At 49.4% G+C, this 11,275-nt stretch overlaps 1 protein-coding gene across 2 annotated transcripts in view; it reads left to right on the plus strand.

Annotated features, from left to right (window-relative positions):
• The window catches only part of ALOX15B (arachidonate 15-lipoxygenase, type B), a 9,663-nt gene extending 2,976 nt beyond the window's left edge, over positions 1-6,687 (plus strand). The window contains exons 4-14 of one of the 2 annotated variants that reach the window (XM_008061119.2): positions 1,013-1,135; positions 1,413-1,516; positions 3,166-3,338; positions 3,605-3,751; positions 3,840-4,043; positions 4,849-4,935; positions 5,092-5,261; positions 5,433-5,554; positions 5,651-5,751; positions 5,832-6,002; positions 6,397-6,687. In XM_008061119.2, the coding sequence (XP_008059310.1) occupies positions 1,013-1,135; positions 1,413-1,516; positions 3,166-3,338; positions 3,605-3,751; positions 3,840-4,043; positions 4,849-4,935; positions 5,092-5,261; positions 5,433-5,554; positions 5,651-5,751; positions 5,832-6,002; positions 6,397-6,576 (1,582 nt within the window). In that variant the 3' untranslated portion in view covers positions 6,577-6,687. The remainder of the gene's footprint in view (positions 1-1,012; positions 1,136-1,412; positions 1,517-3,165; positions 3,339-3,604; positions 3,752-3,839; positions 4,044-4,848; positions 4,936-5,091; positions 5,262-5,432; positions 5,555-5,650; positions 5,752-5,831; positions 6,003-6,396) is intronic. The other variant, XM_008061121.2, reaches the window with a different exon arrangement.
• Positions 6,688-11,275: the final 4,588 nt, after the last annotated feature.

The raw sequence follows: 11,275 nt of genomic DNA on the forward strand, positions 1-11,275 counted from the left end.
GTGGTAGCGCGTGCCTGTAGTTCCAGCTACTTGGAAAGCTGAGGCAGAAGGATCGCCAGAACCCAGCAGGTCGAGGCTGCGGTGGCCCGGAGAGGCCATTGCACTCCAGTCTGGGTGACAGAGTGAGACTCCAACTCAAAAAAAAAAAAAGTAAAGAAAGAAAAGAAATCATAATTTGCATGTTACCAAGATCCCTGGGTGAATGTGTGTACCAAGATACCTTGGTATGCATATTAAAGACTGAGAAGCAGGGTTTGGCCACCACCTGGTGGCAGTGTACTTGAATTGCATGTTATTCTTTGCAGTTGAAAGTTCAAACCCAAAGCAATTGTTGAATAAATGAATGAGAGGAGGACTGGCTGGGGGTCTTCAGTTTGAAGGAAAATAATTTTATCATTTCACACAAAAGTCTTCAGCTGTGTTGATTTAAAGATGCCTTATTCCAGGGCAGAGTAAATTGCTGCAGCTCCCCCAAGCTGTAGAGGCTGAAGTTTCTCTTCATGGGACACATACTAAAGGCAACTGAAACCTTCCATGCAGTCCATCTCAGGACAGTGTTCCCTTACAAGATGCATCTGTGTTGGGAATTTTATGATTGCAAGAACAAAAGCCAAGTCCAACTAGCAGGCAGAAAAAAAAGGGGAGTTATCAGCAGGATACAGAGGTACTTACAGAAGTGTGGGCAGGAAGTGTCTACACAGTGGAAAATGGTCATGTGTAATAGAAAGACCACCTCTCTGGCTCAGCTCCAGTTGCAAATTCCCTGGGAAGAACTCTGATTGGCCCAGCTCTTGTCAGGTGCTCATCCCTGGACCAATCAATCCTCTGTAATTAGGAGAGACCTTGGCAGTTTGTAGTCTTGCCAGTGGAGGGGAAGGACAGGTCATAGGAAGGCCCTTGCTGGCTAAAGGGAGCTGGCTCTGACCAGGACCCCCAAGGGCCTCCCTCTCTGCCTCTAGTCAAAGGGCTCCCTAAGGTGTCTTGCTGACCACCTTCCTGCTCTGCCCTCCAGCTGGAAGACATACATCCCGGGCTGGCCTCACTGCCTGGATGAGGCAACTGTGAAAGACTTGGACCTCAACACCAAATACTCCACAGCAAAGAATATCCACTTCTACCTACGAGGCGGCTCTGCGTGAGGATGCCCTCTCTGTTCTGCCCCGGGGCCTCAAATGCTCTATGACCCCTGCCTCCTGCCCTCCCTACCCTGAGTGATATGGGTTGTACAACTCTACCCAGAACACACCTTCTTGCCTACTAACAAGTCTTGCAGGACAATAGTTACCTCCGGGACAGTGACTACCTCAGACCTCAGAGCCTGGTTCAAGATCTCTAGAGGGATAAGACTGGCTGACAGGGGAGGGTTTCCCAGGGCCTCTTGCCCCCTCCGTACCCCTCATATCTTCTGGCAGGTTAACAGAGCTGAGAATCAAAGGGCTGCTAGACCGCAAGGGGCTCTGGAGGAGTCTGACAGAGATGAGAAGGATACTCAACTTCCGGAAGACCTCAGCAGCCGGTAAGGAGCTTGGGCCTTGGCTTCTGATCTCTCCCCTGGAACATCAGCTCCCATGACTGTGAGGAGTCTCAGAAAACCAAGCGCCAATTTGTTTTTTAGAGACGGAGTGTTGCTATGTTGCCCAGGCTCGTCTTGAACTCCTGGGTTCAAGCAATTCTCCTGCCTTGGCCTCCCACAGTGCTGTAATTACAGGCATGAGCCACCATACCCAGCCAATTTTCTGTGTGGCCCTTTTCCTTGCTAGACTTTACTTTCTCTACAGACACAAAAGAGGATAAGGAGACCCCTAGCCTTCTAATGCCTTCTAATCCAACAGACATTTGATAAAATACTACACATTAGACACTGGGTTAGGGATTGTGGACACAATTCTTGTACTCACAGGCCAGTTAAGCAGGTCGGTGGTTATTAATTACACTAAAAGTCAACTGACGTGTTTCATTTGTGAAACGTGCTCATGGGTTCCAGTGAGTGTGTACAAGGGGAACCTGCCCTAGCCCTGAGGGAAGCTCTGGAAAACTCTCTCAAGGTGACATGCTGAGACCTTAAAGTAGGGTAGGCATTAATAATCCAAGGATAGTGGATGGGGGCAGAGAATGGTTCAGGCTCAGGAGACAGCAAATGTGAAGGCCCTGAAGACAAAGGGCTCAGATACCTTCAGGTATATAAAGAAAGAAGCCGGGCTCGGTGGCTCAGCCTGTAATCCCGCACCTTTGGGAGGTTGAGGTGAGTGGATTTCCTGAGCCCGCGGGTTTGAGACCCGCCTGGGCAGCGAGACCTCGTCTCTACAATAAATCAAAAAATCAGCCGGATGTGGTAGCGTGTGCCTGTAATTCCGGCTACTCGGAAGGCTGAGGCGGAAGGATTGCCGGAGCCCAGCAGGTCGAGGCTGCGGTGGCTGGGAGCGGCCATTAGCACTCCAGTCTGGGCGACAGAGTGAGGCTCCAACTCAAAAAAAAAAAAAAGAAAGAAAGAAAGAATACCACTGTGGCCACAGCGTATTGTACAAGGGAAGAAAGGCAAGAGAGGAAGCAGGAGAGAGACATAGGACCCAGATAATGCAGGACTGTGTAGGCCATGGCAGCACTTAGGCTTTTCTTCGGCGCAGTGTAAGCCTATTGACTGGTTGGCAACTAGGGAATAATACGGCCGATATGCTCTGTGGGGGTGGGTTGTTGTGGGGGAAGATTCAGGAGTGTCCTCTCTGGTTGTGGTCGGCAGAGGGTGGTGGCCTCAGCAAGGCAGCAACAATAGAGTGGAGTGGACCAAGAGGCACTCAGGATGGAGAATCAGTGGGATTTGTTGGGGTTGGGAGAGCTGCCAAGAGAGGTCCCCAGGCTCTGCCACAGGTATTGGGTGGATGGAGTTGTCGTTCCCTAGAATGCCAGGCAATGGGAGGGGCTGAGCTGGAGGAAGAGCCTACATTTAGCTTTTGACATGTTGCATTTGGGATTGGTGAGTCACTGGGTGGGAGGTGTCTGGTAGACTGGGATTGGTGGGCTGAGGGCTAAGACTTGTTGTTTGGTGAGTGGGCAATGACTGAAGCCAAGGGGCCAGGGGACATCACTCTGAGAAACTCCACTGTGAAGGTTAGGAGAGACCTGTGGGAAGTGAGGAGACCCAATTCCCATGTCCCCCAACCCCTGCAGAGTACGCATTTGAACACTGGCAAGAGGACACCTTCTTTGCCTCCCAGTTCCTGAATGGTTTCAACCCTGTTCTCATCCGTCGCTGTCGCAGCCTCCCAAAAAATTTTCCTGTCACTGATGCCATGGTGGCCCCAGTACTGGGCCCTGGGACCAGTTTGCAGACTGAGCTAGAGGTGAGAAGCACAGTAGTCCCAGCTCTGCACAGCCCCATTTTGGTACCTTCAGGCCCACCCCTACTGAGGAGGGAAGAGTATACGCACATTAGTTATGGACCTACCGTGTGCTACCTTAGTTAGGGACCTACTGTATGCTATGTGCCAAGCACACCCTCCCAAGACACACTCCTCTCCCAGTCCTGAATCCTCTCCCCCCATCACCTCCTCCCCACTTCCTCTAGAAAGTCAGGTGGCAGCCTCAGTTCCCCTTCTTTCTCCTGCAGAGAGGGTCCCTGTTCTTGGTGGATCACGGCATCCTCTCCGGCATCCGTACCAATATCATTAACGGGAGGCCTCAGTTCTCTGCAGCCCCAATGACCCTGCTATACCAGCGCCCAGGGTGTGGGCCCCTGCTGCCCCTCGCCATCCAGGTCTGCAGCTGGGCAGGGGCAGGAAGGGAGGGTCTGACTCAAAGGCTGGCAGTCACTCACGCTTCTCTCTCACCTGCCTCCCCACCAGCTCAGCCAGACTCCCGGGCCCAACAGCCCCATCTTCCTCCCCAGCGATGACAAGTGGGACTGGCTGCTGGCCAAGACCTGGGTGCGCAATGCTGAGTTCTCCTTCCACGAGGCCCTCACGCACCTGCTGCATGCTCACCTGCTGCCTGAAGTCTTTGCCATGGCTACTCTGCGCCAGCTGCCCCACTGCCACCCACTCTTCAAGGTCAGTGGTTCAGCAAGCTGCCCAGACTGTGCCCAAGCCTGCAGGTCCTTGCTCCTTGCCTGCCTTTCCGTGCCTCTTCTCAACAGCCTTTCCCCCAGTGGCCCTGTCCTTCAGGCTGGGATGCAGTGTCCCTACCCTGCTTCAGTGGCATCTCTCTGCATAACTCCCCTGGGAGCCTGCTTCCTGACAGGCCCTGAGTAAGATGAATGCTGTGCCTGGAGAGGCTCCTTTCTGTAGGAACGTCAGACAGGAGGATCCCCAGTCATCACAGAAGCCCAAATCCTAGAAAAGGAAGAACCTGGAGCTGGCAGATGCCAAAGTGCGAACATGGTTTTGAGGGACCGACTGGTTTTCTGCAGATAGTTCCAGGGGACAGGGGAGCCCTGGGAGGTAGACCCACGTGCTCCGGAGTGGACTCTGTAGCTTCCTTGGACCCTGCCGAGTAGATGGCACGTATTCCTTTCCCCCTCAGATCTGGGGCAGCCCCTCTGTGAAGGATAGGACCTCCCCCTCCAGAGGCCTGCGGCTGCTCAGATTCTTCAGTTCTTGCTTAGACAGTCTCCTGGGTCCTGGATGTAGGTCCCACTCTATGCTCTTCAATCCCAGCTGATTCTTTCTAGCCATCTGCAACTCAGAGCCTGCTACTCATTGCTACTGAGCCTGGAACACTGACTCCTGTCCCAGGCTGTCTCTTCTTGTCCAAGTTGTCTTTCCAGTCTTTCCAAGACTGGTACTTCTGTTGGGGGAGGCCTGGGGTCAGAAAAGACCCAGGGCTCCCCCAGCTCTGACATTCATGCCTGTACAGCTGCTGATCCCACACACAAAGTACACGCTGCACATCAACACGCTCGCCCGTGAGCTGCTCATCGCACCTGGGCAGGTGGTGGACAGGGTAAGGGCTGTCTTGGAGGAGGTGTGGGTGGGCCACTTCTTCAAAGCGAAGAATCTGGGGTCCTGGGGTAGGAGTGACCCATCTCCCCTACACCAGTACTACCTACCTCCTGTTTCCAGAGCAATGTCTCTGGTACCCAGGAGTCCTGTCTCCCAGTCCACAGGCCTTGGCATTGGAGGCTTCTCTGAATTGATACAGAGGAACATGGAGCAGCTGAACTATTCTGTCCTGTGTCTGCCTGAGGATATCCGGACCCGAGGAGTTGAAGACATCCCAGGCTACTACTTCCGGGATGATGGGCTGCAAGTCTGGGATGCAGTGGAGCGGTGAGGGGGTCATCCTTAGCTAAGAGCTTGTGGGGAGGCAAGAAAGGAGAGGGAGGCCCCAAGGAGGCTCACGAGGAGGAAGAGAGCTGGACATTAATAACACTGGGCAGAGGCTTTCTTCAGGGAGGGTCGGGGTCGAAGGCTGAGATTGAACCTGTGTGTATCTTGCAGTTTTGTCTCTGAAATCATCAGCATTTACTACCCGAGTGATGTGTCTGTTCAAGATGACGCAGAGCTCCAGGCCTGGGTGAGAGAGATCTTCTCTGAGGGCTTCCTACGCAAAGAGAGCTCAGGTACTGAGACCCCAAGTCTCGGGCCCCACCCTCAGGTCTCTGCAACATGGTCCTCAGATCCCTGGTATCCCCAGCCCAGCCTAGCTCTCCCCACAGGTGTGCCCTCCTCGCTGGAGACCCGGGAAGCCCTGGTGCGGTATGTTACCATGGTGATATTCACCTGCTCAGCCATGCACTCTGCTATCAGCTCAGGGCAGGTGAGGAAAGGTCAGTGCTAGGGGTGGTGGGATGGAAGTGGCCAGGCTCTTCAGCCTCATTCTGCCCTCTCGGTCTTCAGTTTGATGCCTGTGCTTGGATGCCCAACCTGCCACCCACCATGCAGCTGCCGCCACCCACCTCCAAAGGACGGGCAAGACCGGAGGGCTTCATAGCCACCCTCCCACCTGTCAATGCCACTTGTGATGTTGCCATTGCCCTCTGGTTGCTGAGCAAGGAGCCTGGAGAGCAAGTGAGTGTGGGGCTGGTATTGGGATAAGGGAGGGTATATGGTTTACCCTCCTGGCCCAGACCTGACCCAGCCATCTCACAAAAAGGTTCATATGGCCAAATGAGATGATGGAGAGTCACCCTTAGCTACCAAAAAATGTTTGATTGTGCTTCTTTGAAACTCCAAGTTGAGCTGTTATTCCCCAGAAGCTTCCTGCAGATAATCTTTAGTTGGAGATCTGTTTACAGGGAGGGGCATGGACCAAGCTCAGTTGGAGCCTTCTTCAGTTCCCCGGGTTGGGGGTTAGGGCCAGAGCTAGTTAAGGCAAGTCATAGCTGCTCAGAGGATGGGGACAGGGAATCTGGGATCTGGGACCTCAACAGCCCCCTTACCTAATCTTGTGGTTGGTCCCCAGCGGCCTCTGGGCACCTATCCAGATGAGCACTTCACGGAGGAGGCCCCCCGGCAAAGCATCACTGCCTTCCAGAGGCGGCTGGCCCAGATCTCGAGGGATATCCGGGAGCGGAACCAGGGCCTGGCACTGCCCTACACCTACCTGGACCCTCCCCTCATTGAGAACAGTGTTGCCATCTAAGTCACAGGAGAACATGGTGCCTTGTGACATACATCCCTTTGACCGCATAGCTCTAGGCTAGCTAGTGACCAGAGAAAAGGACCGCCCCCCCCCCACCAGGAAAACAGGCCCTGTGTAATTCACCCCCAACACCCCCCCCCAGAGAAACAACCAAACAAAAAGGCCACTGAGAACAGAATCTCAGGGCAGTACCATTGAGCTTTTTGGAGATTTCAAGTCTCAAAGTGCCTGCACAGCCCCCTTATGGGTTCTGCTAGTTAGTCTTGTTTTGCATTATGTTACCATGGAGGGAAGCGCATAATCCTGCCCATGAGCCCACTGACCACCACTGGCTGGATCTCCTGGTCATCTGACTTAAGAGCCACCAAGAAGTGGCTCAGCGTAAAAACTACCCAGAGGTTGATTGTGACTTACTGTCTCAGCTTTAAAATGAACAAACACTGAGAACAGGTTGTTGGAAGCCAGGCAGCAGGAAGAAGACATAGTTCCAGGGTCAGTGCAGATATGTCCATGGAGGCTTTCTTAAGCACTTCCCCTAAAGTTAAAGACTTGTATAGTATAAAGTGGGTTCCATTTCCAGAGAATTAGAAAATATTATCATATCACTAATCATACCTTGCCTGCTATTGATGGAATTTCAACATTTTATACATGTTCTTTTTTTTTTTTTTTTTTTTTGAGTTGGAATTTCACTCTGTCACCTAGACTGGAGTGCAAGAGTGCAGTGGCTGCTCCTGGCCACCGCAGCCTCGACCTGGTGGGCTCTGACGATCCTTCCGCCTCAGCCTTCCAAGTAGCTGGAACTACGGACGCACGCTACTACTCCTGGCTAATTTTTTGATTTATTGTAGAGATGAGTTCTTGCTAAGTTGCCCAGGCGGGTCTTGAACCCGCGGGCTCAGGTCCACTCACCTCAGCCTCCCAAAGGCGCGGGATTACAGGCTGAGCCACTGAGCCCGGCCTACATATTCTTTAATTATGTTTTTCTGGCTCAGATTCAGTGAGAATCCACTAAAGTTAAAAAAAAAAGTGTCCTTTAAAAAATAATAATAACTGCAGTGGAGACACGTGGTAGACATCACCTTAACCAAATGATACAGGTGAATGTCATAATGGTGTCTCACTGATATCATGTTACTCTGCTCTAATGTCATGAGAAGACCACCTCACCTCTGTGGTTTCTTCCAGAAACCCATAACCACAGCCTGATGATGAGAAAAATACCAGACAAACCCAAATTGAGGAACACTACAAAATACCTGACCAATACTCTAAAAAAATAAATATTTGTATATATTTTTTGCTTTTTTGGTGTAAGAAAAATTGTCTTTTGAGTTCACCTAATAATTCCATCTCTGTTTCATATTGCAGGCATGAGTGCTTTGGTTTTTCAGTTTCACTAATTTTTATAAGACAATGTGAACAAAATGCAATATATATAGTATCACTGCACAAACACAAGCATTGAAATAAACGGAACAGTGCTTCAGAAAGGGTGTTGTTGACTGGCAGTGTTAAACTGTTTATTCCTAATCAATATACCAAAAGTGATGTAGAGATATGTATTTGTCAAACTTCTTTGGTTTCAACCAACAGAAAGCAATTCCTAGCCAGGCTCGGTGGCTCAGCCTATAATCCCACACTTTGGGAGACTGAGGTGAGTGAATTGCCTGAGCCCGCAGGTTTGAGACCCACCTGGGCAACTTGGTGAGACCTCATCTCTACAATAAATCAAAAACCAGCCGAGCATGGTAGTGCGCACCTGTAGTTCCAGCTACTTGGAAGGCTGAGGCAGAAGGATCGCCAGAGCCCAGCAGGTCAACACTGGGGTGGCCGTGAGCATGCCACTGCACTCCAGTCTGGGCAACAGAGTGAGACTCCAACTAAAAAAAAAAAAAAAAAAAGAAAGCAATTCCTGCTAACTTATGCAATAAAGGAGTTTATGGAAAATAAATGGAGTGCCTTGAGGATTAGAGTTAAAACATGCAGTCTCAGGGAAGATAAGAAACCCAGGAAACTCTAAGCAACCGGGGCACAAGAACCAATGGACACCGTGCCTAGGCATTGCTATGAGAATAATGAAGCTCCTACCATTTTTGCCTTGAATTATTTGCCTCTATACTCAAACTCCCTGAGATGGAGTCTGTTTGACTTAACTTGAAGTGGAAGAAACCATTGACTGCCATAGCAGAGAGTTTACACTCAGTGAATAACCCATGCACTTTCCAACTTTTCCCAGACTACCTTTCAGTTAGGTCAGGGCCATGTGACTAATTCTGGCCAATGGACTGAGAGGAGTGACATATTTCCCTTCCAAGATGAGGCAGTTAGGAGCTGTTTTGCCTCTTTTATCCTTCTATTGCTCTGCTGAGGCTATCTTGGAGGCATGTTCCACTTGACATAAGCTGGTCCTTATTGCTATCACTGGACATAAGCTCAGGAGAACAAGGTTTATAGCTGCCCATGGTGCACTACAAGTGCTTGGTAAATTCATGCTGAATGAAGAAATTTACACATAAGTAATTCCTAGCCTAAGTTTGTACAGTATGTTACTATATTGAGTACTATAGGCAATTGTAATGGTAAATATTTGTAATGGTAAATATTTGTGTGTCTAAACACAGAAAAAGTACAGTAAAAATACAGTACAAAGTATTTTAAAATGGTACACCTGTACAGGGCACTTACCATGAATGGAGCTTGCAGGACTGGAGGTTGCTCTGGGTGAGTCAGTGAGTGAGTGGTAAATGAATGTGAAGCCCTAGGATATTACTGTACACTTTATATGACTGGAAGTACAGTAGGTTTGTTTACACCAGTATTACCACAAACGTGTGAGCAATGCATTGTGCTATAATATTGTGACAGTTGTGACATCACTGACAGGAATTTTTCAGTTCCATTATAATCTTATAGGACCACATCAGCTGATGACTAAAACATCATTATGCAGTGTATGACTACAGAGAGATATATGAGAAGATTTATTAAGGGAATTGGCTCACATGATTATGGAAGCTGAAAAGTTCCATGGCAGGCCATCTGCAAGCTGGAGAATCTGGGATGCCGGTAGCTTGGCTCAGCCCAAGACCTAAGGCCTAAGAACCAGGGAAACCAAAGGTGTAATTCTCAGTCCAAGGCCAAAGGCCTGAGAACCCAGAGATGAGGGATGCTGGTATAAGTCTTAGAGTTCTTGACTGGAGAACCTTGAATTCTGATGGCCAAGGGAAGGAAAAGAGAGGAGAAGGAGAGTGGCTCAGCTCCAATAGAGAGAAAGAGGAAACTCCTTTCTCTCCTTTTTTGTTCCATTAGAGTCACTAGCTGATTGGATGGTGCCCACCCCCACTGAGAGTAAATCTTCCCCACTCAGTCCTTGACTCACACACCAATCTTTTCTGGAAACACCCTCAGAGACATACCTAGAAGTAATGTTTTATCTGTTCTCTAGGTATTCCTTAATCCAGTCAAGTTTGCACCGAAGATTAACCACCACAATTATGAATTTTTATATAATATAGATGTAAAACAAGTCACACGATGATAAGCATATTGTTAGAGACACATCTTGGTGGGACCTCCAAAAATGTTAGGGTCACAGTCCTATCGGGGCCTCCAGAATGTTAGGTCAGGCCCGCTGAGGGTGTGTCTGGTGTGCAATCCAATGCCACAAGAAAGATGCAAAGAATTGTACAGAAGTTAGGTTGGGAAATATAGTTTATTTAAAAGTAAATTAAAAAGAGAAAGAGTGAAAGGTTGGGCTGGGCTTGACAAGGAACCTAAAAGTTTACTAGAGATTATTATGCTAAACCATGAATTGAAAGGTTGGGCTGTCCTGGTCTTGCATCTGATGGAGATTTGCTGAGCGGGGATGGGATAGGCTGCTGCTTGTCCTGCAGTAGAATGTCTGAACGCTATCTAATGGTTGTGCTGAAGCAAAAAGACTAAACTAAGAATAAGCGAAGTTTCTTCTAGGTTTCTATAGGTACCACCTTTCAAAGAGAAGATTCACCTCCCCAAGGTAGGAAAGGGGGCCAAAGTCAGGAAACATGGAGACAGACATAGCTCACAGAGCATGTGGCCACACCAGAGTCTAGTAAGGCAATGACGGTGGTAATGACATATCAGTGGCCTAGCAATGGCTGCTGGCCGCTGGAGGTTGAATGCTTTTAACACTTCCCTTTGATGAGGGAAGGTCATTAAGATGATTGGGTGGTGGTCTGATCCATGTCATCACGAAGGGGCAGGTAAGCGCAGGTACTGAGGTCAGGTAAGCAGATGAGGTCAGGTGAGCAGGTGAGGTCAGGACAGCAGGCAGATTGGTGGGTTAGTCACATGATTGCTGCCATAGTGGTGGGTGTCTGAACGCTTCCTAAAACCTGTGTATTGGGAATTTATCCATCTATGTCTAACCTGTATTAGATTCAAAGCGTGTCGGGGTAAAGTCTAAGCAAAAATAGTTATGCTGAGGTAAAAGTAGGTACCTCCTTTCACATATGATCCCTTTTATGGTTTAAAAAAAGCTAAGTAAAACAGTACAAATGCCAAGAAAAGTCTGGAAGGATGGATGAACATCCACTTGTTGCTTGAGAAGGGGAGTGGGTTGTACAACAGAGCCACAGTGAAGAGTAAGGGAGTGGAGGCCTTAAACTGAGAGGGGGAGAGAAAGAGAGAGAGAGAGGGAAGGAGGAGGGAGAGGGAG

The sequence above is a fragment of the Carlito syrichta genome, unplaced genomic scaffold (assembly GCF_000164805.1).
Source record: "Carlito syrichta isolate Samal-C Ts95f unplaced genomic scaffold, Tarsius_syrichta-2.0.1 Scaffold305117, whole genome shotgun sequence".
Taxonomy (NCBI): Eukaryota; Metazoa; Chordata; class Mammalia; order Primates; family Tarsiidae; genus Carlito; species Carlito syrichta.